The sequence below is a fragment of the Haliotis rufescens genome, unplaced genomic scaffold (assembly GCF_023055435.1).
Source record: "Haliotis rufescens isolate VD_foot unplaced genomic scaffold, xgHalRufe1.0.p SCAF_5, whole genome shotgun sequence".
NCBI classification, from domain to species: Eukaryota; Metazoa; Mollusca; class Gastropoda; order Lepetellida; family Haliotidae; genus Haliotis; species Haliotis rufescens.
The window spans coordinates 403,874-430,166 of NW_025964223.1; the positions used below are offsets into that span (position 1 = coordinate 403,874).

The 26,293-nt window shown below is 40.2% G+C and overlaps 1 protein-coding gene across 2 annotated transcripts; it reads right to left on the reverse strand.

Moving 5' to 3' along the window:
* Nucleotides 1-13,052: 13,052 nt before the first annotated feature.
* On the reverse strand, nt 13,053-24,800 carry LOC124124709 (melatonin receptor type 1A-like). Of its 2 annotated transcripts, none has more exons than XM_046487940.2 (3): nt 24,681-24,800; nt 15,288-15,435; nt 13,053-14,739 (listed from the first exon to the last, which is right to left on the reverse strand). In XM_046487940.2, exon 3 carries the CDS (start codon nt 14,727-14,729, stop codon nt 13,779-13,781), a length of 951 nt encoding a protein of 316 aa, XP_046343896.1. In that variant the 5' UTR covers nt 14,730-14,739; nt 15,288-15,435; nt 24,681-24,800; the 3' UTR covers nt 13,053-13,778. The 2 variants fall into 2 exon arrangements, with proteins under 2 accessions (XP_046343896.1, XP_048240044.1); XM_048384087.1 differs by lacking the exon at nt 24,681-24,800 and adding an exon at nt 20,218-20,287.
* Between the last annotated feature and the right edge of the window lie 1,493 nt (nt 24,801-26,293).

The following is a 26,293-nucleotide window of genomic DNA, read 5'->3' on the forward strand; positions in this document are numbered from 1 at the left end:
ACAGCCACGTTGTCTGGACATGTGGTTACTGAAAGACACTCGGAAGCTCGCGTTGTATCACTCCAGTAATGTATGGCTTTACTTCGACGCGTCGTGGTGGAAAATATGAAAATAGACACATGGACATGTGCCCTTCCGGACTGGGCGGGATGGAGGACGATGCCACGAGTCAGTGATTATTCAGCGCGCATCTAGACAAGGCCTCTGACGTAGAAGGTGATAACTAATTGTTAGTTGCATCCTATTTCAATATAAAGCTTGCAAGAACGTCACTCGTGTGACATTAGATCAATGTGGACGGGTGAAGTTTCAATATAGCGATTAATGGACCTTGGGAATATGCCCAGCTAGACAAACTGAAGAGAGAAAGAAACTATACCTACTATATATTTCATCATATGTTTGATGTTCAAATGACCCATGCTTGCGGTCATTTAAGAGACTCATCTGTAATTCCTTGTCAACGAATGCACAATTTTACATCCTTCATTCTTGGACCTACATAATCTAGATTACACAATGTGTCCAATTCCTTTAAAAAATGTCACTTTAAGGGTCGATCTTCAGCAACCCATGCTTGCCATAAAAAGCGACTGTGCTTGTCGTAAGAGGCGACTAACGGGATCGGGTGGAAAGGCTCGCTGACTTGGGTAATGTGTGTCATCGTATCCCAATTGTGTAGATCGATGCTCATGGTGTCAATCACTGGATTGTCTGGTCCAGACTCGATTATTTACAGACCGCCGTCATATAGATAGAATATTGCTGAATGCGGCGTTAAACAAACAAACAAAACAAACAGGACACAGGTGGTCTGCCAGGTCTTGCCCAGGTTTTGCCCTATTCTTGCCCTGTTCTTGCCCTGTTCTATACTGCCAGTCTGTAGGTAACGGCCTGGCAATGACTGCACGTGTACAGTTGAAGTTTCCTCCACGTGTGGTGTACACCCATTTGCCCCATTCCTAGGACCCTCTCTCTTTCTGTTGTGAAGTTAATTGTGACATGTCGTTTTGCGCTGCTTCATAACCTGTGATGTTTTGGTAACGATCCATTGAAATTAACCATTTCTGCACGTGCATATTGACGGGTACCCAAAAAAGGTTTCAAATGACCGCGGTAAGAAGGAACGACGCCTACGACTGGACCAAAATCAGTCGGTTAGGCTAACTCAGTTGGAACAACATCCCCCAGGCTGTTTGAATCGTATGGTGTCTTCAATGCGCCGCCGCTGCCTTGCCCGTATCAACACAAATAGTGGACAGCCTGATATTGACATTGTTAAATGAGTTGTTGGCATAGAATCCTATGCATGATATCGAGCAAGTTAGTATGACAACGAGCCTTTCGCATGTTATTATTTGGAAGATTTGAAGTGCAAAACTTGACGTCCTGTCTGTAGCTGAAATGAACCATCTCGAAATATGAGCAGCACATTCATGAATCAAAGAGAGATCTTACCTGTGAAGATCCGGGGCATGAAAGGCGATTTTGCTTGTCGTAAGAGGCGACTAACGGGATCGGGTGGTCAGGTTCGGTGACGTGGTTGATGCATGTCATCGTATCCCAATCGCGTGGATCGATGATGATGATGTCAATTACTGGATTGTTTGGGCCAGACTTGATTATTTGCAGACCGCAGTCATAAAGCTGGAATATTGCTGAGTACAGAGTTAAACAAGAAACAAATAAAACAAACCATATATCATATATCTTCATGCTAGTTTGATTAGACTTGCGTTTTATTTCAGAAATTACCTAAAATATCTAAATAAATCTTCAACCTGTTTTATTTATTTTTGTTGTTTTATTAAACTGTCCAGTGGGTCTGTCCAACTGAAAGTTGTTGTTTCGGAGGCAATTCCACATTTAACGTGTACCATATGTTTTCGTTCTTGTACAGGTGAACAATTGACTTTGTTTGTGACGGGTGCCACCGTCCTCTTTTCGCCAACAACCTGGTATCATCACTATTTGCTTGTGATTCATAAACACTCGCTTTGTTACGATAAAGTCGGAATCGTCCAGTGGACTGTGCTTTTAGCAGAGATTTCTTATGGTTATGGAAAGTGTTTTGTCTCTGTGTTAAAATGTAGGTTAAACCATTTAATGGATACATATCTTTGAAAATGTAGATTTAATCATTTAGAATAAATGGATACATATCTTTGAAATTGTAGATTAATCCTTTAGATTTTATGGGTGCAAATGTTTGAAAATGTAGAATAGATCAATTAGTTTTTATGGTTACATGTCTTTAAAAATGTAGATCAAATCAATCGATTATATGGATCCATATCTTTTAAAATGTAGATTAAATCAATCAGAAGCTATGGATCCATTCTTTGAAAATCTATATTAAATCAATAGATGATATGGATCTATTCTTTGAAAATGTAGATTAAATCAATAGATGATATGGATCCATTCTTTGAAAATGTAGATTAAATCAATAGATGATATGGATCTATTCTTTGAAAATGTAGATTAAATCAATAGATGATATGGATCCATTCTTTGAAAATGTAGATTAAAACAACAGATGATATGGATCCACTCCTTGAAAATGTAGATTAAATCAATAGATTATATTGATCCATATCTTTGAAAATGTAGATTAAATCAATAGATGATATGGATCCATGTCTTTGAAAATGTAGATTAAATCAATAGATAATATGGATCTATTCTTTGAAAATGTAGCTAAAAACAATAGATGATATGGATCTATTCTTTGAAAATGTAGATAAAAACAATAGATGATATGGATCTATTCTTTGAAAATGTAGATAAAAACAATAGATGATATGGATCTATTCTTTGAAAATGTAGATTAAATCATTAGATGATATGGATCCTTATCTTTGAAAATGTAGATTAAATCATTAGATTATATTGATCCATATCTTTGAAAATGTAGATAAAATCAATAGATTATATGGATCCATATTTTTGAAAATGTAGATTTTTTAAATCAGATGCTATGTGTCCATTCTTTGAAAATGTAGATTTAATCAACCATGGTCGCATAGTTTCGAAAAAGTTAAATTTTAAACGATCAACACAACGCACATTCGTTTCATTATTAAATCGTTGGCTTGGGCTAAGTTTTTGATTTTAGTATCAGCACGTATTTATAATGGTAAAACGTCTAAAAGTGTGAATGTCACAGGACAGTGAAAGAGTTAATGGGTTTTAGTTTAACGCTGTTTTTGGATGTAACAGTAGGTCAGCAAAGAGGCAACCGGGTTTGATTAACCCCAAGAATCAAACGCTGGGAGAACCTGAGTGATGAACGGCGTCGGATCCTGTTGTAGCAAATACTGAGATAGTGAGTGAGGGATTTTACGCCGCTTTTAGCAATATTCCAGCAATATCACGTCGGGGGACACCAGAGATGGGCTCCACACATTGTACCCATGTCAGGAATCGAACCCGGGTCTTCGGCGTGACGAGCGAACGCTTTAACCACTAGGCTGCCCGACCGCCCCGAATCCCTCAGAAATAATTGACTTTACAGTTGTCTTGCATCTAAAAATATACCCTAGACACAGTTAAATGTGTTCAATCATACTGTATAATTCCGTATGTCCCGATGTGCTTTAAATTGGGAAATATCTGTGAACCATTACGCAACGAGTTGTTTTAGGTAAACCCGTTTGCGCTAAGACGGAACCCGGTCGCAAAAATGGGCATGCGAGGGGCACGAGTCGCCATTCGGCTTGTCCCGGAATGAAACCGAATGAAAACCCCAACGTTTTTTTTACAGCCAAACAAGTGATGTTGCACGTACATATCATGTTGGTGTGTTTCGGCGCCAGTCTCTAATCTGGTTGTGTTTTTGCGATTTTGTTCCATATTTCTGCAGTACCTCATTCTTTCCACACAAATCAATCCCAATCCATGCAGAAATAATTACCAATACATAGTTGATATTAACTTTGTATGGATGTCGGCAACACTCTGTCAGATATTGACGAGTTTGCTACTTTTGCGTGTCTTGTTTTGCAGATTGATTGATTGATTGATTAGTAAAATATTTTATAGGTGTTCGGGCAACTAGGCCCATTTACACCTTGCCCATAATAAAGGTTTGCGAAGTACCTGGATATTTTATAAAGTATCAAAACTGCCACACGCTTTAATATAAGCGAGAATGACATTCTGAACATCATGGTGAACAATATTCCTAGAACAGAAAATACCAGACAATGAGAAGTCAATATTGAGAACTGTTAGTGCCTCCACCATTACCTTACGCTGATTAACATACTTTTGGCAATGCAATAAAAAATGAGCTACATTGTCAAGCTGATTACACACTGTACAATGTGCAGAAACGTCTTTATTAATAACATTTAGATAGGCTCCAAGACCACAATGCCCAAGACGAAATCTGGTTAAGAGAACCTCCTCTCTCCGATTATTTCTAGATATGTGTAATTTAGTGATAACAGGATCGATGCCAAAGAGATGCCGTCCTTTTAAGGATGATGCCCATCTCTGCTGCCATTTTGTTTTAGCATGGGCCATACTGACGGTGCCTAACTCTGCAGGAGAAGGTAAAATTGCGTCATCCTGTTCGGATTCATCAAAGTCTAGTGCAGCTTTAGCCAATTTATCAGCTTTCTCATTTCCAAGTAATCCAATATGAGCGGGGATCCATGAAAATTCAACATCTAACAGATCTTTACTCAAGTCATTATAAAGGACGAGAATAATGTTGATCAAGTCCTGCCTCGCTGAGGAAGAACCTACCCGAATTGCTTGTAATGCACTGACAGAGTCACTGAAAATTACAGCTGAAACAGGCCTTAAAAAAATAATCCAACGCAATGCCTCAATGATTGCTCCTAGTTCAGCAGAAAATACTGATAAGCGATCAGCCAATCGGATAGAAAGTTCTCTCTTTTCATTAACAATGAATATACCAGCACCAACACGACCAGACACTGGGCACTTAGAGCCATCAGTGTAAATCTGCATAGCATTCAACCATTGTAGACTTCGGATATGTTCCTCAGCTATAGCCTTAACTCGAGGTGCTGGCTCACGTTTATTTACCTGCTCCAGGACATCAAAATATACTGATGGTAGTTCAAGTAGCCATGGTGGCTTTTCAGGCAGAACAGTAGTGTCATCTATTGGAACATCACGCACAGTATGATTGAAAGCCGTTCTCTGAGATCGCATCCCATAAGGCCCCATACCATTTTTCCAAGTGTCATGAAAATATTCTATACAATCATTCAACACAGTTGACGTTGAGTGTTTTCTCCCAAAAGATTTCAATTTTAACATATATCTAACGTCTAACATTTCACGCCTGAGATCTAAAGGCATTTCACCAGATTCAACCTGTAATGCCTCAACAGAGGTGGTCCGGAACGCACCAAGACATATTCTTAGGGCTTTCGACTGAACAACATCAAGTCTTGCTTTTTGTGTAGCACATGCAGATCCATAGCCTTGGCAACCGAAATCAAGTCGAGATCTAATGAGGGCTCTATATAACATTAACATACACTTCCTGTCTGCACCCCATTTGGTACTGGAAATACTTCTCAGAAGGTTCAGGACTTTATTGCATTTCTGAATCAGATAGTCAATATGTGGTTTCCAGGTGAGCCTCTTATCAAACCAGAGACCTAAAAACTTGACTTTATCGACAAACTCCAATTCAGAACCGCACAAGACTAATTTGGAATCGTGAGGCATCTTTTTACGAGTAAAAATGATAGCAGAGGATTTAGAAGCTGAAATCTTAAAACCCCAATGAACACACCAATTCTGTACAAGATAGAGAGATTGTTGAACGACTTTGAAGACAGTGTCAAAATTACCGGACCTTTTCCACAAAGCTCCATCATCGGCAAACTGTGTTGTTTCAACCAGGATATTAATATTCTCAAACAAATCATTTATCATGACGTTAAATAATGTTGGGCTGATCACACTTCCTTGAGGTGTTCCATTCTCTAAAATATAAATATCTGACAGTGACGTTCCAATGCGAACTTGTATAGTTCTACCCGTTAAGAAATCTTTTAACCAATCAAGCATACGTCCACAAACTCCAAGGTTATACAGTTTAATTACCAAACCTTCCCTCCACAACATGTCATATGCTTTTTCAATGTCCATGAAAACAGCCATTAAATATTCAGTGCTACCTAAGGCCTTTTTAATTTCAGTTTCAAGTCGTACTAAATGATCAGCACAAGATCTATTTTGTCTAAATCCTGATTGAACTTCTGAAAACAGATGGTTCTTTTCCATGAAGTACACCAGCCGGTTATTTACCATTCTTTCCATTATTTTACACATGGTAGAGGTAAGAGCAATAGGTCTGTAGGATGTGGCTTCAGTAGGATCTTTACCAGGCTTCGGAATTGGAACTACAATTGCTTTTTTCCAAGAAGAGGGAAGTTTGCCTTCAAACCAAATATTATTAAACAGTAAAAGCATGGTGTCAAGGCTGATACGGGGAAGATGTTTAAACATATCATAGCATAATGAATCATCTCCTGGAGAAGTATTTTTCCGTCCAGAAATAGCATTCTTTAATTCCTGGAAACTAAATAATGAGTTGTAATCAGTAATATGAAATGTTGGACAATGTAAGATTTCTAAGAATTCAGATTCAAGTGTTTCTTTATAGCGGAGAAAATCTGAGTTAAAGTTACCTGTACTCGATACTTTTTGAAATGACTTAGCCAGTGCATTACTCTTGTCTATATTTGATGTTGCAGGCATGACTTTACCAATAGACGGAAGAGCACGATGTGAACTTGAACTACCAGAAATCTTTTTCACTTTCCTCCATACCTGGGATAGAGGTGTATTGTTATTTATAGAACTTGTGTAATTGGACCAAGACAAACGTTTTGCTTCAATAACAGTTCTTTTCAGTAATGCGGAAGTGTGCCTATACTCAATTAAATCACACTGCAAAGCCGATCTTTCAACAATTTTCTTTGCCCTCTTCCTGGCATCATGTGCTGATTGACATTTATTGGTCCACCAACAAACAGGCGGTTTAAGCGGACGTGTACCAGAACTTCTGCCTATAAATCTATTGGCAGCATCAATAATGTTAGAGACAAAGCATTTGGAAAACTGCTCCATATCAATTGAGTTTACAGCAGGCGTGATTGTGTCAGAGCACAAAGCAGTAAACGCAGACCAGTCAGCTTTAGAGAAAAGCCACCGCCGAGGGGTACCACTCAGATCAGCGATTGGGTCAAGTTGAAGGCTGGTAAACACAGGATAATGATCACTACCAAATGAATCCTGCAAATATACTTCCCAATCACAATGTGGAGCCAGTTGTGGACTGACAATGGTCAAATCCAGGGGCGAAAAAGAAGCAGAAGCCAAGTCATGCCGGGTCATAGAACCATCATTAAGAAGGAAAAGATTCTTTTCATCAAGTAGTGTCTCAATGGCTTTACCTCCAGCATCTAACTTACTAGCTCCCCACAATGGACTATGACTATTAAAATCACCACACACAACTGTAAGATTGGCTGACACGGTCAAAAGAGAAATATATTCATTATAGGTAGCAAAAGCATTATTATAGACATTAAAAATGGAGACGGATCTTTTATCCTTCAAATGAATGTTGACTGCATTCGCTTCTAATTGGGATGGTGGCAGCGTAAGTTCATTAAATGACAAAGTGTCCTTTATGAGTATAGCACAACCACCCCTTAAACCAACCTGACGATCTTTACGTAGGCAGACATAACCTTCCCAACGGAATTGCTGTTTAGGATTCAGGAACGTCTCCTGAAGACAAATAACATCAGGCATAGGATCAAGACTGTTAATAAAAACCTTGATTCCCGGACCATTAGCATTTACTGATCTAGCATTCCACTGAAGGATCAAGAGAGCCATAAGAAGGATTAAGACTGCCATTGTTGACCCTGAACCATGCTCGTCAGATCATCCGGGGACAAATGTAACCCCAAGAGGGACTGGGCAGCTGACGCTATCATCTGAAGACCATCAGTCTTGAATGCACGAGTAGTGCCAAGATTAGCAACTATACAAATAACAAAGTTGAGAAAATCAACAGGAGATACATTGTTAAATAGAGGTGTGCAAGACGATTCAGGCAAGATGTCAACAACAGGATCAGTCTGACATTCAACTTCCAGAGACTCAGTCTGAGTACTAGCAGTCACCATGACTGGAGAAGACACAACATCAGAAATTGTAACAACCTGAGACAGTGGTTTAGCTGCAGAAGGTGGTTTAGCTGCAGAAGGTGGTTTAGCTGCAGAAGGTGGTTTAGGGACTGCTGGAACCTGAGCGACATTTAAATCTCCACGCACCTGTCGAACAGCCTGAGAATAAGACAACTTACCCTCAACTCGGACTTTCTGAATCTGGACTGCTTCCTGGTATTTAATACAACCTTTGTAAGCCGCAGAGTAGGCACCACCACAGTTCTTACATTTAAGGGAACTTTCATTGCACTCCTCGTATTTGTGCTTCCCTCCACATTTAGTGCACACATGATGAGAGCTCCTACACTTAGCAGAGACATGCCCAAAGGACTGACACTTGAAGCATCGCAGAGCAGGAGGAACATACATCCGAATAGGAAATCTCTGGAAGAATATAACAACATGATCTGGTAAAGATTGGCCAGTAAACGTAAGTAGAACAGATTTGGTGGGAACTTTATCAGGCCCACGAGTCAGACGCACAGCAGAGCACAGTAAAGGTAACACAGGCTTTAACTAGTCCTCAAGTTCATTCATCTCAATATCCAGATCAATACCATAGATGACTCCACGTGTTCTCATTAATGAATCAGGTTCATGTACGGTGACAAAATGTTCATCAAGTTCAGTGACCTGCAAAAGTGTTTTGGCAGCCTCAACAGTTTTGGCTGCGACACTAACATCACCCCTGGCCATCCGCTTAACACTGACTATTTCGGTAGTGACCTTAGTCAAGGCTCGAGCCAAAGCACGCTGTGTCATAAGTTGACAGAGGGTCGTTGAACCATCACCATATTCATCTACATCGGCTTTAGAGATGACAGTGGTTGATTTGACCTGCGCTGGATCATCAAATACAAAAGTAAGATCAGACCAAGCAGTAGGAGGTACAGTAGTAGGGGGCTTGGCAACACAGGCCTTTTTAGAAGTACCATCTGGAATACGACCAATTCGCTTCCTCCCTGAAGCCACCACTTTAAATCCGTCCTCACATTCCATTCTGTTGTCAGCCATTGCCGAGGACAATCCCCAACAACTGACTGTAACAAACAGCAAACACCAAATAGAAATGAAAAGGTTGAATTCACTCCAACACAAGAGAAATCAAAAGCCAAAAGAACCAAAGAGGAAGTATCATAAACAGTCAAGTGCGCTGTATAACACTAGACAAGTTGCTGAGAAGCAAAAGACGTCCGAACTCGACGGCAGTCAAGACCGAACTTTGTTTTGCAGAATATACATAACAACGGTCTAGAGGGAGCACGGGTGGCCCAGTCGTCTAAGGCGCCGCATTCACTGTGCAGAGTTGTGTCCCTTGGGCACGCCAGAAACCTATGATTGCGGGTTCGAATCCCGGTTCGCCCCGATTATGTTTCTAGGTTTGTCAGCACCATACCCGTGCTCGTGGGTTTCACCGAAGTGGTAAACGTCTGAGACCTGCATCACTTCGGGCTTTCCTCCCACATTAAGCTGACACGCCGTGATATAACTGGAATACTGTTAAAAGCGGCGTTTAACCCAACTCACTCAGTCACTAACAACGGTCTAGAGATAGAAAAATCCCGATGATGAAGCTAGAATTTAAAAATGTTTTATTTGAAACAGCCACGTTGTCTGGACATGTGGTTACTGAAAGACACTCGGAAGCTCGCGTTGTATCACTCCAGTAATGTATGGCTTTACTTCGACGCGTCGTGGTGGAAAATATGAAAATAGACACATGGACATGTGCCCTTCCGGACTGGGCGGGATGGAGGACGATGCCACGAGTCAGTGATTATTCAGCGCGCATCTAGACAAGGCCTCTGACGAAGAAGGTGATAACTAATTGTTAGTTGCATCCTATTTCAATATAAAGCTTGCAAGAACGTCACTCGTGTGACATTAGATCAATGTGGACGGGTGAAGTTTCAATATAGCGATTAATGGACCTTGGGAATATGCCCAGCTAGACAAACTGAAGAGAGAAAGAAACTATACCTACTATATATTTCATCATATGTTTGATGTTCAAATGACCCATGCTTGCGGTCATTTAAGAGACTCATCTGTAATTCCTTGTCAACGAATGCACAATTATACATCCTTCATTCTTGGACCTTCATAATCTAGATTACACAATGTGTCCAATTCCTTAAAAAAATGTCACTTTAAGGGTCGGTCTTCAGCAACCCATGCTTGCCATAAAAAGCGACTGTGCTTGTCGTAAGAGGCGACTAACGGGATTGGGTGGTCAGGTTCGCTGACTTGGTTGATGTGTGTCATCGTATCCTAATTGCGAGGATCGATGCTCAAGATGTCAATCACTGGATTGTCTGGTCCAGACTCGGTTATTTACAGACCGCCGTCATATAGATAGAATATTGCTGAGTGCGGCGTTAAACAAACAAACAAAACAAACAGGTCACACGTGGTCTGCCAGGTCTTGCCCAGGTTTTGCCCTGTTCTTGCCCTGTTCTTGCCCTGTTCTATACTGCCAGTCTGTAGGTAACGGCCTGGCAATGAGTGCACGTGTACAGTTGAAGTTTTCCCACGTTTGGTGTACACCCATTTGCCCCATTCCTAGGACCCTCTCTCTTTCTGTTGTGAAGTTAATTGTGACATGTCGTTTTGCGCTGCTTCATAACCTGTGATGTTTTGGTAACGATCCATTGCAATTTAACCATTTCTGCACGTGCATATTGACGGATACCCCAAAAAGGTGTCAAATGACCGCGGTAAGAAGGAACGACGCCTACGACTGGACCAAAATCAGTCGGTTAGGCTGTTTGAATCGTATGGTGTCTTCAGTGCGCCGCCGCTGCCTTGCCCGTATCAACACAAATAGTGGACAGCCTGATATTGACATTGTTAAATGAGTTGTTGGCATAGAATCCTATGCATGATATCGAGCAAGTTAATATGACAACGAGCCTTTCGCATGTTATTATTTGGAAGATTTGAAGTGCAAAACTTGACGTCCTGTCTGTAGCTGAAATGAACCATCTCGAAATATGAGCAGCACATTCATGAATCAAAGAGAGATCTTACCTGTGAAGATCCGGGGCCTGAAAGGCGATTTTGCTTGTCGTAAGAGGCGACTAACGGGATCGGGTGGTCAGGTTCGGTGACGTGGTTGATGCATGTCATCGTATCCCAGTCGCGTGGATCGATGATGATGATGTCAATTCCTGGATTGTTTGGGCCAGACTCGATTATTTGCAGACCGCAGCCATAAAGCTGGAATATTGCTGAGTACAGAGTTAAACAAGAAACAAACAAAACAAACCATATATCATATATCTTCATGCTAGTTTGATTAGATTTGCGTTTTATTTCAGAAATTACCTTTAGGACTAGTCCTAAAATAACTAAATAAATCTTCAACCAATTTTTGTTGTTTTATTAAACTGTCCAGTGGGTCTGTCGAACTGAAAGTTGTTGTTTCGGAGGCAATTCGACCTTTAACGTGTACCATATGTTTTCGTACTTGTACAGGTGAACAATTGACTTGTCTTTGCATGTGTTTGTGACGGGTGCCACCGTCCTCTTTTCGCGGACAACCTGGTATCATCACTATTTGCTTGTGATTCATAAACACTCGCTTTGTTACGATAAAGTCGGAATCGTCCAGTGGACTGTGCTTTTAGCAGAGATTTCTTATGATTATGGAAAGTGTTTTGTCTCTGTGTTAAAATGTAGGTTAAACCATTTAATGGATACATATCTTTGAAAATGTAGATTTAATCATTTAGAATAAATGGATACATATCTTTGAAATTGTAGATTAATCCTTTAGATTTTATGGGTGCAAATGTTTGAAAATGTAGAATAGATCAATTAGTTTTTATGGTTACATGTCTTTAAAAATGTAGATCAAATCAATCGATTATATGGATCCATATCTTTTAAAATGTAGATTAAATCAATCAGAAGCTATGGATCCATTCTTTGAAAATCTATATTAAATCAATAGATGATATGGATCCATTCTTTGAAAATGTAGACTAAATCCATAGATTATATGGATCTATATCTTTAAAAATGTAGATTAAATCAATAGATGATATGGATATATTCTTTGAAAATGTAGATTAAATCAATAGATTATATGGATCCATATCTTTGAAAATGTAGATTAAATCAATAGATTATATGGATCCATGTCTTTGAAAATGTAGATTAAATCAATAGATGATATGGATCCATTCTTTGAAAATGTAGATTAAATCATTAGATGAAATGGATCCTTATCTTTGAAAATGTAGATGAAATCAATAGATTATATGGATCCATTCTTTGAAAATATAGATTTAATCAACCATGGTCGCATAGTTTCGAAAAAGTTAAATTTTAAACGATCAACACAACGCACATTCGTTTCATTATTAAATCGTTGGCTTGGGCTATGTTTTTGATTTTAGTATCAGCACATATTTATAATGGTAAAACGTCTAAAAGTGTGAATGTCAAAGGACAGTGAGAGAGTTAATGGGTTTTAGTTTAACGCTGTTTTTGGATGTAACAGTAGGTCAGCAAAGAGGCAACCGGGTTTGATTAACTCCAAGAATCAAACGCTGGGAGAATCTGAGTGATGAACGGCGTCGGATGCTGTTGTAGCAAATACTGAGATAGTGAGTGAGGGATTTGTTTAATTCCCTTTTTAACGTGAAGTTATTAGCTCATTGGGGAGGAAAGTCACCAAATGTTTACCAAATTAGTGAATCCCATGAGCACAACGCTGACACACCAAGGATCCTAATCAGAACGAATTTGAGATTCGACCACAGCGGAAACTTCTCGACCAAAGAAGGCAACTCTGTACAACTCCAGGCGACTTTACCACTCGCGAATCTAATCTAATGGTGATATAGGAGAACATGATGACGATAATTCTCAAAATGAATAAACAAGTTTATATTGAGTGGGTCGTGACACACCCTAGAGCCTGGACAGAGCAAGAGAAACGAGTGATGGTAGTAACACAGTTTGGGACGACGGTGCCATGTGTGGTGTAAACTTTGGATGTGAAATGAATATAAAGCCACATTCATGACGACAACAGACTTATGTACAGGTGCATTGTTCTTAAGGAACAGTGATGGTAGTAACACAGTTCATCAGGTTGGTTATAAGCCGCGTCCAGCAGTACTTCAGTGATATGACGGCGTGTCAGCCTACTGTGGGTGGAAAGTCCAAATTGGCACAGGTCTTAGACGTTTACTACTTTGGTGAAACCCACGAGTACACAGTAGGTGCTGATAAACCAAGGGCCATAATCAGTGTAAGTCTGCGATCTTCGGATCCTGGCCCGCCTAAGTGACGCTGCAGGAAATCAGGGGGAAAGTCAATTGGATGTAGTACGACGTCTCTCATAAAATAAAAAAACAATATAATATTTCAGACAACAAGGAATTTATAACAGGCTTTGCACACACATGATTATACGGTCGTCACGATGTCGTAAACACCAAACGTTGACAATGTCAGGAGTAGTCACAAGGAGCAGTTACAAATCATAGTGTTCATGTCCCTTGACTGGATTAACAACAGTTGTGATACCTAGCTTTGGTTATTTGGAGAGTGAGTCTGAAGTCTTCTTCCGCACTTGAGACAGTCCAGTAGGTCGAGCCGCAACTCCATGTTCGTGAGCAAACAGACTGTGAAGTTGACACAGGGTCGGATGCGAAACAAGAGAACCGAAGCCAAGGTTACTCCCGGTCTAGATGCAGGCGGTACAATGTTCAACAAGGAGATCAGAACACCTGGGAACACATAGAAGAAGAGGATCTCCGTGAATATCACAAGCATCATCTTGAAGACGACGTCATCTCTTTTTTTGGCTAATATGGACGAGGCCGACATATTGGTTTGAACTTGATTCGAGTGGACTTCCACCCGCTGACGTGACTTCTTTGTGAAGAGGTAGATTCTGACGTAGCAGTAGACAACGGTGAATATCAGGGGGAGGTATAGGCAACACACAAGGATGTACGTCAGCGTGGGGTTCGTGTATGCACAGGAATACTTCAGGGGGTCGTAGTTAACAGAGCCGCCAAATCCTGCGCAGAAGGCGACAGGTGTCACCCATAGACAAATGGACACACATAGTAACCACTTCCATGAAATGACCCGGATGTAGATATGGTTGTAACAGATTTGTAGAAGTCGGTACACTGCCACAGACGTGAGACTACAAGCAGACGTGCTGATGGTCCCGTAGGTGATGTACGTTTTTAAATAGCAGACGACATATCCGAAGGGAGGCCCGTCTGCAAGGAAGGTGGCGATGTTGAGAGGGTGGACGATGCAGACGAACACGAGATCGGCGATGAAGAAGTTGGTCAGAAGGATGTACAACGTCCTCCTCAGCCGCTTCGTGTGCCACACCGTCACCAACAGCATGACGTTGCCTACCGAGGCCACAAGGCACACGCAGATCAAGATGGCGACTGCGAGGGAGACTGACGCAGGAGAGAGGAGGTCACTCACCTTCACGACACTGCTGTTCATTGCCCCACACCTGTTGAAATTGATGAGATTCCGGAAAGAAAGAAAAACATTGTCGTTAACTTCAAACAGTCTGTAACCTGAAAAGCCAACAACTTCAAATGTAAGCTTTGAATTTCGAGAACTTCAATTGTTTTTAAGATTGAAATGCCAACAACTTCAAATGAAAGCTTTGAATTTCAAGAACTTCAATTGTCTCTAAGATTAAAATGCAATAACTTCAAATGTCAAATTATAACCTGAAAATGTTCAGTAAGTTTGAAACGTCGATGCCTTCAAATGTCTAATGTCTAATATATTTTTCGCTTTAAATATCCACAACGCTCAATACCCTTAAGAACTGAGGATTACCATCCATAGCAATGACATAGAACATTCAAATATTGACCAGAAAGCCTGCTGGACTTCAAACATATTTTTAATCACCTATGGTTTCGTTCCGCTTACGTTTCTATTAAAACACTGGTCGGTAACAGTCTCATGTTGCTTTGTGTAAATTATGTCCATGGCAACAACGTCTAACATCACGTGCTAAAACATCAAACAGATCCAAATACTCACCTAGCTATTTATTTTCTTCTGAATCGAATCATAGATGAATTCTTGAAATGTTCGACAGATGAAATAGCTTCATCCTATCGACGACTGAACCATCCGCGTCCTACAATAACAACTCACTTGGGGTTATCTTTCAGACAATCGTTTTCCGCTGAAAAGAAAAGAAAACCAATAACTATAAAGAATGTATATAATTAATGTGCAATCTATAACGTAAATAGGCCCATATTCATGTGAAATATCATTGTAAATATGGTGATAAATTTCTATGTTATTTCGTGATTTCCATACATATAGCATAATAAAGGGGATATATATTTTTTCATGCAAGTTAATGTTTCCGTTTCAAATTTTATTAACGATAAAAATTGGACCTTTAAGCTTCGGAGAGTTCCGTTTGATGTAAGGGAACTGAATTGTGTCCAGATTATTTGCGTATAGTTGCTTTTCTTTATCCAAACACAAATTTACGAGGATTTTTAAACAGTTTTTAGGATGAATACGGTACAATGATTAATTCATATGTAAATATGCGTTTAAGGAACGGAAACAAAATGCCCTGAAATGTTAACCTAATTGGGGCAGCGCGGTAGCAGCGCGGTAGCCTGCTGCTCAAAGCGTTCTGTCGTCAGGCCGAGGACCCCGTTTCGATCCTCACAATACAATATAATTGGGTACAATTCATAACATATTTTTCTTGTGACGTTGCTGAAATATTGCTGAAAACAGCTTAAATATCTACATTCACTCATTCTCCAATCTAAATGTATAACAATAAGGTCACACAACACCAGCAAAATTTACGAACGGTGGATGAAATGTTCTGACTGCATTGATGGAGTTGGCTGCTACTTTTTTAAAATATAATCCCCACCCCCACCCCCACCCCCACCCCCACCCCCACCCCACCAACAGACCCACAGAGGCCCACAAACGTCTGCCAACGGTGCTATTTCTTCATGTTTCGGACGACGGTGCCATATCTAGTGAATACTGTGGATGTGAAATGAGTCCAAAGCCACATTCATGACGACAACAGACTTATGTACAGGTGCATTGTCCTTAAGGAACAGTGATGATAGTAACACAGTTCATCAGGTTCTAAGCCGCTTCCAACAGTGACACCAACGAGTACAGATTAGGTGCTGACAAACCAAGGGCCATAATCAGTGCAAGTCTGCGATCTTCGGATCCTGGCCCGCCTAATTGACGCTGCAGGGAATCAGGCGAAAGTCAATGGTGTGTAGTAAGACTTCTCTCATAAAATAAATAAACAATATAATATTTCAGACAAGGAATTTATAACAAAGCCTTCTCTTTGCCAGCTGATGGAACAGATCCGGCCTTTTTCAAAGGAGGAGACTACAGATGCATGGATACCTGTTGGGGTTAGCCTTTCCAGGTACTTGATGAGTGAGTGAGTGAGTGAGTGAGTGGGTGGGTGGGTGGGTGGGTAGGTGGGTGGGTGGGTGAGTGAGTGAGTGAGTGAGTTGGGTTTAACGCCGCTTTTAACATTATTCTAGTTATATCACGGCGTGTCAGCTTAATGTGGGAGGAAAGCCCGAAGTGACGCAGGTCTCAGACGTTTACCACTTCGGTGAAACCCACGAGCACGGGTATAGTGCTGACAAACCTAGAAACATAAGTGGGGCGAACCGGGATTCGAACCTACAATCATAGGTTTCTGGCGTGTCCAAGGGACGCAACTCTGCACAGCGAATCGCGGCGCCTTAGACGACTGGGCCACCCGTGCACCCAAATACTTGATGACTGCTCAGTAGCTAATTTTGTCCATTTTCATCAACAGAGACCACATAGTCACTTTTGTGTCTGCAGATATACGCTGCCTGGTTGTGATGCTGGTTCAAATACAGCCTGTAAAATGGACAGTGTTGTACTTAATACTGTTAAGGGCGTACTACATATGCTTCGTCGTGAGGCTCAGACGTTTTCAACCACCCCTCATGCTGCAGCGCAAATGAAACCAGTCTACGAGAAAGGCTACATAGCATCTACTGACACAGCCTGACACCAGGGGGCGTGATATCGCTTGGATGAGCCCGAGGTACCTGACTCGCCACGTTTGGCAGTGCGCATCAGTGAAAGAGGAGTTATGCGCATGCTTTATGCCAGTAAACAATAACAGTGCCCGTATTTCCAAGAATTTCAGAATAGGTCATAGTAATATATTAACCAAATATGAGTTTAAACATTGCATCTATCAAAATTCCTTTTTAAAGAACATTTAATCAGCGAGCCCTTCATTGTCATTTACAAATGTTAAACATGACAGTAGAGAAGGATTTGTCACGTGCCCAGGGAGCACCATGGACGTACATGCTTCCAATTTCTTCATCGTCAAATATCAAGTCCCTCCACTTGTTTACCTACCAGAACAAGAAATATAAGAGACCAGTGAAATCGCCTTATCTGTTTCATCAGAGACCACAACATGTATGTTCTCTGGTTTCATATGTAGATCTGTGCATAAAGATTCAGAGTGACAAAAAACTCTCCACAAGACTGAATGACTTCGGCTTCATAGTCACAGTGAATTTATTGTCCAGCTATATTCCACTAGTTATATCCTTTGGTGTCTACATTTCACAACTTTGGAGGTCATACGTAAACATTGTTGTATATATGTGGTATTTTCTTTGAGGTGGAGGTCGGGTACATACGGGTACATCCAACCTGCTGTTTATACGTTCAAACATGATGTAGATTTTGCTTATATGTGTACATATTTATTCACGCAATGAGTTACACTATGGATATTCATTAACGTTCAATATCATGGAAGACTTCAAGGGAGAGTATCTCCTGTTTGCTTGAACATTATGCCCATATAAAGTAGGGACGATGGGGTGGCCTAATGGTTAAAGTGCTCGCTCGTTACGCCCAAAACACGGGATCAATTCCCCACATGGGTACAATGTGTGAAGCCCATTTCTGATGTCCCCCCCCCCCCCCCCCCCCCCTTCAAAACAACATATTTCCTTTGAATTCTAATCATTTCCATAATTTGAAATTTCGTGTATATAGGGTAATGAATAGCCATTTTATTTTATTTTATAACTAAAACTGAGTATATTATTTTAACAAAATACATAATATCTTAAGTAAATATTTTAGGAATTAATAAAAATGCTTTTGGTCGTTTGATTGAAAGAACATTGATGTCTAGATTCACCAGGAGAGCGTTTAGTCGAACGATTTACGAAACACTCCTCTCGTTTTGTATAATGCTTCATCCTAGTTGAATTGTAGTCACAGGCTTATAAACTGTTTACTTTTTTTTATAGGTATTTGAAAATATAATAAACAACGTGCAATGTACCATGTTGGTCGAACCTTTTCGATTAATCTCAAAGTCCATACAAAATAAGCATTATGCATTATTTTCTTTGTTTTTCATTTATAATAATGTTCAAAAAATGAAAAGAAACAAACACATTATAATGAGACACAAACCCGTCCACCATTTCAAATATGCTTGTTAGTATAGAAATATTGATGTGAATATTTGATGTAAAAAATGTAAAATTGATGCCTGGCAGGTGCGTGTCTTGTCCAGTTTAGACATTACAATCAACTTATCGCATTTTTTTTCTATTCAAGACGAACATTTGGTTTCATCACATTCGCATTTTCAGAGATCCATTCATTTAATTTATTTTGCCTTTTACGCTCAATGGAATCTGTTTCAGCAGATAATGGAGAACGTATATTCTCTGACGTTGACATAGATTGTAAATACAGTCATTTGTCATGTGTCGAAAAAACGTCAATTTCTTTTTTACAAATTAAGTGTTTTAATAGTAAGAACGAAAATTAGATGAGATGTACATTTATATCAATAAAAAACCAACATACGTCGTTAAAGATATAAAACAAACCATGGCTTCAAAAAGGTTTTAAATTTTCCTCCATAAATAATCTGTCCTACTACACGTACACAGCCATGTGACAGCGGGCATCTAAGGACTAAATTAAGTCCTAGATAGGCCACCTATTTCTCTTGTGCTTTATTCTGTATATCGTATGACTTCATCATACATATATCGTATACCTTGTCATGCTACCTGAACGTGTATGGTTTCCGTATCGATATTTATGTCAGAACAGTTTGATTACTTATGAACAAAAAAACCCAAAATATATTGACTTTATTCAAAGCTCACCCAAGGACACGTGAGCTACAGTGACCGAGTTATGCCTCTTTTAGGGTGTATTTACCTTTTTTGACGTCATAGTGAAAACTCGATTTTCCTCATTTATAACAAGTAATCTTTTTAATCGAATGTGTAACGTTCCATGGAAGCTTACAGCTCCATTTGATAGAGCGTTGTGTGTCATTCAGGCATGATGTCGATGTTTGTCGGCGTATGATTAAAGGTGGAGAAATGTACTCACAAAACAATTCCGGACAATAATTAGAACGGTTTGTTTTTCAAACCAGTCTTATATTTGCAATTAAGTTTACACCTTAGATAGGAAATTAAATTGTCTCCAATTCTCCGTAATTTTATAGTTAGCGGTAGACCCAGTACGGTGCGACTGCAAATCTCGTTCACTTTTCCGAACTTTGAGTCAGAACAAACTCGGCATCCGGAGGGCTTAATCTAGGGGTAACCAAACTCTACACTGAAAACGCAGTTAAAAACTCCATCCTGTTATGGAGTAATGCCCTTTGTGAAGACTGATGAGTGGTTTATAAACATATGCAAATATTATTAAACATATACGCCCTACATTCACTGATGTTCTCGAAAATTGCAAACAATACTCCAACGTTGCTTAAATAATTGTACTTACACACTTTGAATCACACAATCTCATTGCACCTTACTGTCTGCTTCCCATCAGACATTTCAGGTCTCCGACTTAAATATAACTGAAACACACACATTCACAGTCCTCATTTTCTCACCTACGTTCACGCTGGCTCCCTATTGATCTGCGATAAATCGATACCAGTCGCTGTGTGGACGTCCGTTGTCGTCAAACCAGGGACCGTGGATGTAATGAAAGCAACTGGCGTTGTCAACTCATTTTCAATGTTTCTAATCAACCCGCCCATATTAACATGGATTGCTCGAACATGTCACATGAACGATACCATTACTTAACGGTGGTGTTGGGTATTTATCTCACGCCAGCTTTGGCTTACAGTGCCCTGTACATATGAGACCAGAGCTGACAGACCTGGCTTATGGCCGTTATGATGACAATATAGTGTAGGAGTTTACATTTACGTCAGTATTTCGTCAGCTTGTCTATAATTTTTAAACTCTATGATTTGTCACTATTCAGACCGGCTGGAGAATAATCAGCCTCAAATAACTGCCAAAAAGAGTTTCCATATACGAAAAAACAATGTACCAGGGGATGGGTCCATTTCCTTTAAACATTTCAAATGTCAGGGGTCAAGACCTTAATAAAGCTTTCAAAACATTTTATGGCATACACGTGGAAGAGCTTTCAAAACATTTTATGGCATACACGTGAAAGAGCTTTCAAAACATGTTATGGCATACACGTGGAAAAGCTTTCTAAACAAGTTATGGCATACACGTGGAAGAGCTTTCAAAACATTTTATGGCATACACGTGGAAAAGCTTTCAAAACAATTTATGGCATACACGTGGAAGAGCTTTTAAAACATTTTATGGCATACACGTGGAAAAGCTTTCAAAACAATTTATGGCATACACGTGGAAGAGCTTTCAAAACATTTTATGGCATACACGTGAAAGAGCTTTCAAAACATGTTATGGCATACACGTGGAAAAGCTTTCAAAACATTTTATGGCATACACGTGGAAGAGCTTTCAAAACATTTTATGGCATACACGTGGAAAAGCTTTTAAAACAATTTATGGCATACGCGTGGAAGAGCTTTTAAAACATTTTATGGCATACACGTGGAAAAGCTTTCAAAACAATTTATTGCATACACGTGGAAGAGCTTTTAAAACAGTTTATGGCATACACGTGGAAAAGCTTTCAAAACATTTTATGGCATACACGTGGAAGAGCTTTCAAAACAGTTTATGGCATACACGTGGAAGAGCTTTCAAAACAGTTTATGGCATACACGTGGAAGAGCTTTCAAAACAATTTATGGCATACACGTGGAAAAGCTTTCAAAACATTTTATGGCATGCACGTGGAAGACATTTCCAAACTAATCTCCCCCCCCCACCACACATACACCTCCACAACCATCACCAAAAAAAAAGAAGAAAAAAGAAGAAGAGAATATTCCCTATTTTGACTCGTACCTTGTGTTCCTATGATCCTGAACGCTACAGGTGTGTGGCCGGTGATAATGGGATTTATGGGATTTATGGGAGGGCAGATAGCTAAGCTTTTCGCGAACACCTGGTATCATTAGTAGTGATTGACAACACATGCTTATGATATCGCTGGAATCGTACAACCTACGATGCTTTCACGGAAGAATTATTAGATTAAGGAAATGGTTTTGTCGCTGGTGTGTTAACGATTTAAACTGCTTAAGTTCAGAAATGAGCTAAACGTTAAGAAATCATGAGTGTTATCAGATGTAAATAAATGAGAATGAGACTTTATTCTATTCAACACCGGCCTGTTTTGCATTAATAATAACACCCAATGCAGAGGTGACGCTGGTGTTGTGTTGTAATGTTTAATGCTGTCAGTTTCAAGGAAGTGGTTTTAAACATTATCTGAACAAGATATTATGATATCGCTGGAATCGTACAACCTACGATGCTTTCACGGAAGAATTATTAGATTAAGGAAATGGTTTTGTCGCTGGTGTGTTAACGATTTAAACTGCTTAAGTTCAGAAATGAGCTAAATGTTAAGAAATCATGAGTGTTATCAGATGTAAATAAATGAGAATGAGACTTTATTCTATTCAACACCGGCCTGTTTTGCATTAATAATAACACCCAATGCAGAGGTGACGCTGGTGTTGTGTTGTAATGTTTAATGCTGTCAGTTTCAAGGAAGTGGTTTTAAACATTATCTGAACAAGAACACGCTTGATCAAAGTTGATGTTCACAGGCGGTGTAGGTCCAATATGTCCATGGACGTCCATCCAGCAACCCTACAGCTGTATAGTCATTCAACGTTATAAAACTTACATATTCAGGAAATAGTATCCCATCTCACACGTGTGTGCACCGGTGGCGTCCGGCTGTCTAAGGCGATGCAAACCAGTGCCAGCAACCGACGACTGTGGGTTTGAATCCCGAATCGTCCTGATTATCAGCCTTGGTTTGTCGGCACCATACCGTTTGGTTTCACAAGGAAGACGTCTAACATCTGCATCACTATGAGTTCCTCTTTATTAATATTTATTTAATATATTATGACGTCCCAGCCTATCATTTATGGTGTCAGTTTGCAATCTGTGGGTGTATTTAAACAATCTAAAAGTTTAAGTTATAAAGACTATTTGTATCATTCTATTCTTATGAAGCATGTGTCAAAAGTAAAAATAAAAGAAACTTCTGACTTACATTTGAGGATGTGTGTTGTTGGGACATCAAGAAACGATCCAATCTGTGGTTTTCCAAGTCTGGTCCCCAAGTTGGAACAAGTCCTGGACAACAGATGCTTGTCATTAGAGGCGACAAAACGGATCTAAGCCTCTTAGCACAAAATTCTACCATGAATTTGGAAATTACTCGATTGTGATTGGTCAATCAGAGGCTATTAATTCACAATAAACCCCCTCTGATTGAAACAGCTGGTTTGACGGCCGCATCACCGCGGAAGCTAATATTCATAGAATGTACTTTTTTCAGTCATTGTCGGTAGGCATATTTAAATAATTATATCCACAATTGCAGGTTTAAAATGAATAATCAAAGGATGTGTGGCAATACATTTCGTGCAGAAAACACGATAGAAATCTACAAAGAGAATGTATTTAGGTTTTGGAGACAACCGAGAGCTTGGTGCTTTTCTATATACGACTGAGACGCCATATCTTTTGACGTGTGGTGTAGAATGCCAACCTCATGTTAACAAACACACTGCCGGAGCATATTTTGTTTACAGGCTGTGGTCGGTAATTCCGTAAATCAGATCGACAACTCACTAAAAAAACATTGGACTCAACCCATGCCGCTTCACTCAAAATATTTGCTAACACCAAAGAGTCCGCGCTAAATTTAACATTTGTAACCTCACGCTGCGCGTTCGGTTCCAAATTCAATTTAGCGGGGTTAAATCTACAGGTAACTCAGCTCTACATTGAAAACACAGTGTGTTTATCCCCTGAGTAACATCAGATTAACTTAGAATTAAAGGCCAGCATAACTCTCGTACTTTAACAAAGACTTATGATAGTCGCAGCACAAAGATCGTTTTGTGCAACGGGGCCCGGGTGGTCAAGCTCGACTGATTGCTTGTCATTGTGCGGTTTGGGACGTTCCTCTGATATCAATTACTCGATTGTTTACCAGCCACCATCATACAGCTGGACAGTTTGTTGTCAATAAACAAACAAAAGAAACGATTTCTCTAAATCACCCGTAATTGTACGATAATGATGACGGCGGTAGGTCAGCGCTGACGTAGTTAACACCAGATAGTCAGGCGTTAATCCTTGTTGATTGTTGGCTATTGTTTGTCCGCACTAACATGTCGAGAATTTATACGCTTATTGTGTTTCTTAAGAGTAGGAGAATGGCCAGTAGTGGTAAATATGTGTAGATGATGCGGTATTGAAAAATGTAAAAGACTCCCTGTAGACCTGTGTTATGTAATACACAGGTAGTAAAAGATGAATTTCACGTTTTTGTAATACTGACACAACAAATCATACCACAATATTATCTTCAAGGCCAAATGTCCATAATACAACTCGCTGTTATCATTCCATCAACAAAACGTTATCATTAACTGCTGTAGGCATATAATGGAGGCTTCAGCTACAAGGAATGCATTGTTACCATAAGATATTATACCATCTTCTACATGTAATCCGTCACATGCTGTCGCACTCACACTGTATTTCAATGGCATATTTGTACGTGGGTCAATAGCCTTTCAACTGAAACAAACTTTCTACCAAAGACCGTCGCGCCAGCACGGGATGCAAGAGTGAGTGAGTGAGTGAGTGAGTGTGGTTTTACGCCGCTTTTAACAATATTCCAGCAATATCACGGCGGGGGACACCAGAAATGGGCTTCACACATTGTACCCATGTCGGGAATCGAACCAAGGTCTTCGTCGTGACGAGCTAACGCTTTAACCACTAGGCTACCCGACCGCCCCCCGGGATGCAAGACATATCTGAACACAGCTTTAGATTAAACTTTTTATACTTTTCCTGGAGTAACAAAACAATAAAGATTGATTGTAAGTGAACACCGAAAACACATTTACCCTACCTGAATGCCTTCTTGTTCGAGTGGACGACTGGTTCTTTCAAGTCCCCCTGGATAGTGTACGGCAAGTCAACATCCACCAGAGCCGTTACTTGCTAATGACCAAGTCTCCGAGATCAATAAATTAACTGGAACGAATGGTTCGATTTATTATATTGACAGGAAGCACGAGGTCAGTTTGGGCGTGCACTCAGGTACACTAGTTCTTATCGAGGGTGAGGTGAGGTGAGGTGATTTGAGGTGAGGTGATTTGAGGTGAGGTGAGGTGAGGTGAGGTGACGTCGCGTCCAAGAGTATTGCACTTATATAGCGACGTGCATGCACGTGTGTGTGTCTGCTTGTACTAGTCCGGACTGATGCCGATTTATAGTGTCAGCCCACTGATACACCATGCCGAAGTCTAACATGAATATCCCACTCAGATATTATACTGAGTCCGAGCCAACCAGTCCTTGTTTGAGCCCCTTAATGCCGGACGCCAGACAGGGTAATAACAAGTACCATCTTTAAACGTCTTTTGGTATGACGCGGCCGGGGATCGAACCCCGGACCTTCCGCATAACGAGGGCAATGAATCAGTTTTATAACATTGTGTGCTGATATATTCAATAGCGTCACACACAACAAGAAGACATTTTGCTTCTAGCAGTGATTTCTTATGAACTTGTGTTACTCGATCTTCCTCCTCTTTACAAAATTATTATCTTATAATTTCACTTTAAGCTTTAACTCGACGCTCCATATATTTACAAACATGTTTTACAGTACCCTACGCTTTCATATCTTTTCAATTGGAATTTAGAATTTAAACATGTTTAATAAAGTGCTTATCATCAGGCTATAAGTCAAATATGGATAAAATGTATAATGTTTATTGAAATTAGATGTGCTTATCAAAGTCATAAGGCACTTGCACAACACATATACCACCAGGACTTACCACAAACTTGGTACAATATTAACATACACGTGTACATATCCGTGCAGATCCGGGGTAGAATAGGTCTTCAGCAACCCATGCTTGTCCCCCGTGCAGATCCGGGGTAGAATAGATCTTCAGCAACCCATGCTTGCCGTAAAAGGCGACTGACGGGATCGGGTGGTCAGACTCGCTGACTTGGGTGATGCATGTCATCGTATCCCAATTGCGTGTATCGATGCTCATGGTGTCAATCTCTGGATTGTCTGGTCCAGACTCGATTATTTACAGATCGCCGTCATATAGATAGAATATTGCTGAGTGGGGCATTAAACAACAAATATTGACAGTTGCGGGTGACCTCGCCTAGGTGAACACAACCAAGCTGACTGTCGTTCATGTCCTGATGAACGTCAGTATGTCGCGTGACAACGTTTTCAATCGAGCGGAGACATACAGAACTACTTCAGGGGAATTCCCCAATGTCTAAAAATAACATTAGGCTATGAATGATGCTGGCTTTGAAGCCAGACAGATCATGTATATGTCGCGTCACCGAAATGAAGCGTTCGTTCGAAGCTATAACAGAGAATGCTCGACTTACCTAAAGAAATCACTGACTGCCACACTGTTGTGTATAGTTTCAGGAAATCCATCCGCGCCACATCCAGCGGTAATCCCCGTCTTCAGCAGCCAT